A 2,864-nucleotide genomic window follows, 5' to 3' on the forward strand; every position below is an offset into this window, starting at 1 on the left:
GTTTACACTCCAAACCATATACTAGTAATCTTGAGAAGTTACCGTCCTTTGTTAGTTTACACTCCAAACCATACACTAGTGTTCCTGCTCTGCAGTTACTTATAAAGCACACATTGTATGGGATGTGTATTTGGTAACTTAGCTAACTACCATGTTGGCCTAGGCCCTGGCTTCCCAAGTAGTTTTTGCTGTCTTGAAGCAGAACTTATTGAATACATGATGAAAATACAACATCACCTTGAGTATTGATCCACATACACACATCCACTGGACACTCACAGGACCCTCTGGAGGCTGATCTGAACGTATCTAACCATGTTCCAGACTGAATTTACTGTGGTCAAATAATAATTATTACTCTGTTGTTATTTTCTGGACCCATAGCTAGAATGGTTTGCAGTGGTCCCAAGGAAGGCAGAGATGTCTCGCACTATCTTCAGAGCACATTATGCCCAAATGTGTTGACTGCTTTAGTAATAGTTACCTTTCTGGTGTAGTGGACCTAGGTCTATTTTCATTCCATTCCAATTTCATAAGAAAAAGTTAAAGTGATTTTATAAGAACACCTTATTATATACATACACATTTAAAAAACTGATATATTCTAGTATTAATAATATTGTAGTAATCATTACTTAGAAACTTATATTGATGTAGTCACACACGTCTATAACATGAGTGTGCAGGAGGCAGAGATGAGAACATCCCTGAAAATCAGAGACCTACATAGTGAGGCCCTAGATCATGGTCTTGTTATTAACCAAGGTGGACCTGAATGACTGGGCTCAAATGATCCTGGTCAGCTACACAAGTATTTGGAACTATAGGTGCACACCACCGCCCCCAACTTCCCCATTTTTGAGCCTCTATACATAACCATAAGACCCAAAAGTCTCAAACTACATGAAATACTTAGATAAATTGGCTGTAACACTAGGAGGTGTTTAATTAAAGTGCACACCTTTAATCCGAGCACTTGGGAGGCAGAGGCAGGTGAATCTCTGAGTTTTAAGCCAGCATGATCTGCAGAAGTGATTTCTGGGCCAGTCTGGGCTACACAGAGAAATCCTATTTCAAAAAAATAAAAAAAAAAAAAACAAACAAAAAAGGGGGGCTATAAAATGTTGAACATTTAATGTTAAGGATTCTTCATAGGTATACGACACATGAGTGGCGATAAGGGCGCCAAGAGTGGACGTGCATCAAGAAGAACCATGCCACGTAACAGGTCTTCAGAGTTGCTAAGTTACAGGAAAGCCAGTGGCGCCATTTTCCACTGGGGCCAGGGAAATGGAGGTTTCATTCTGTGACACGGAGGATTGGACTGGGTTTTTAAAATAATGGTGAATTTGCTTTCAATTGTAGAAATAGATGACGAATTCATCAAAAACTTGAAAATCCTGATTCCGTGGCTCCTTAGTCCTGAGAGCCTGGATATTAAAGAGATCAATGGGAATAAAATCACCTGCCGAGGTCTGCTGGAGTACTTCAAGGTATCCCTCTCGTTTCTGTGCCTCTTGTGAGTCCCTTCCTCTGGCATGCCCTGGGGTATGCATCCTCCACATAGAAACTCTGTGGGGCGAAAGGACAAGGCACCCATAAAAAGGCTTTGGAAAACCATGACGCACCTAGAGAATCAGCTGTCTGAGGAAACAAAATCTTCTTGGTAGTAAATTTACCATTTGTTTTTAACTTGAGGGAACTAAACTTTGAAATAAAAATGTATAAGAGAGTTGAACCAACCTTTATCGGAGTGCTTTCCAGAGGCCCCCCCCATACTGAATTTCACCTTTAAGATTATCCAAAAGCAACTATATTCTCTTCCTGAGAAAGAACTCTTCCAAACTGCTCTCTGCACCAAAGGCAATTTTAGTAGAATTACTTTAAATCTGTATTTACCTCTTAACTTTAATAACACTAATGCACTTTGCCAACATAAATATATTTTTTTTTTTTTTGGTTTTTCGAGACAGGGTTTCTCTGTGGCTTTGGAGCCTGTCCTGGCACTAGCTCTGTAGACCAGGCGGTCTCGAACTCACAGAGATCCACCTGCCTCTGCCTCCCGAGTGCTGGGATTAAAGGCGTGCGCCACCATCGCCCGGCCGTCCAACATAAATATTTAATGAAGAAATTAACCTGATTTGTCAAGTGCTTCAAGATTAAATTTCAGCTTTTAAAATTGATATTTTAACATCTAAAATGCCTTTTTGTGTGATCTTTTTTCCTTCATTTCACAATGGTGTATCTGAATTTCTAGTCTAACCCTGTAGATAAGCACACTGTTTGGATTCATGATCCCTGTGCAGATCAGGTCCATGCAGCCTATGATAAAACCAGGACACAGACTCACAGAAAAGGGAGGCTACTCCAGCAGAGGGATCCAAGAAAGCTTTTAAGGGAGATGAATTGAACCTTTCTGAAGGGCAGCATTGGCATATGGCTGTGTATGGAAAGAGCATCACAGAAAGAGGGAATAGCAAAAAAAGGCAAAAAAAGAAAGAATAGTTCCTGAAAATACATATTTTTTAATTGTCAAGACCCTAAAATTCAAGTTAACATAAGAAGAGAAATGTTGGATGAAATGCTCTTTTCCTTTGTTTTGCTTCAGGCATACATAAAGATCTATCAAGGTGAAGAGTTACCGCATCCCAAGTCCATGCTACAGGTGTGTATCCATCGGGGGTAATGAGGTTTCAGAGCATCACCTGAAGATTGAAGATCACTTGCCTACCCTACCCATGTGTCCATCTGAATGTTCCACACCACACAACAGCTTTACTTGGGTGGAGATCCACTTTGTACCAAGTCTGTTTAGGAACCCACTCTCCCTGTCCTGGCTATGCAGTGCTCCCACCGCTGTCATG

The 2,864-nt window shown here is 40.7% G+C and overlaps 1 protein-coding gene across 2 annotated transcripts in view; it reads left to right on the plus strand.

Moving 5' to 3' along the window:
- Positions 1–2,864, plus strand: part of Atl1 (atlastin GTPase 1) — a 77,806-nt gene that overhangs the window by 67,247 nt on the left and 7,695 nt on the right. For both annotated transcript variants that reach the window (XM_026779262.1, XM_005343154.3), the window contains 2 exons: positions 1,366–1,493; positions 2,609–2,665. In XM_026779262.1, coding sequence (XP_026635063.1) covers positions 1,366–1,493; positions 2,609–2,665 — 185 coding nt within the window. The remainder of the gene's footprint in view (positions 1–1,365; positions 1,494–2,608; positions 2,666–2,864) is intronic.

Source organism: Microtus ochrogaster, chromosome 1 (assembly GCF_000317375.1).
Source record: "Microtus ochrogaster isolate Prairie Vole_2 chromosome 1, MicOch1.0, whole genome shotgun sequence".
Classification (NCBI taxonomy): Eukaryota; Metazoa; Chordata; class Mammalia; order Rodentia; family Cricetidae; genus Microtus; species Microtus ochrogaster.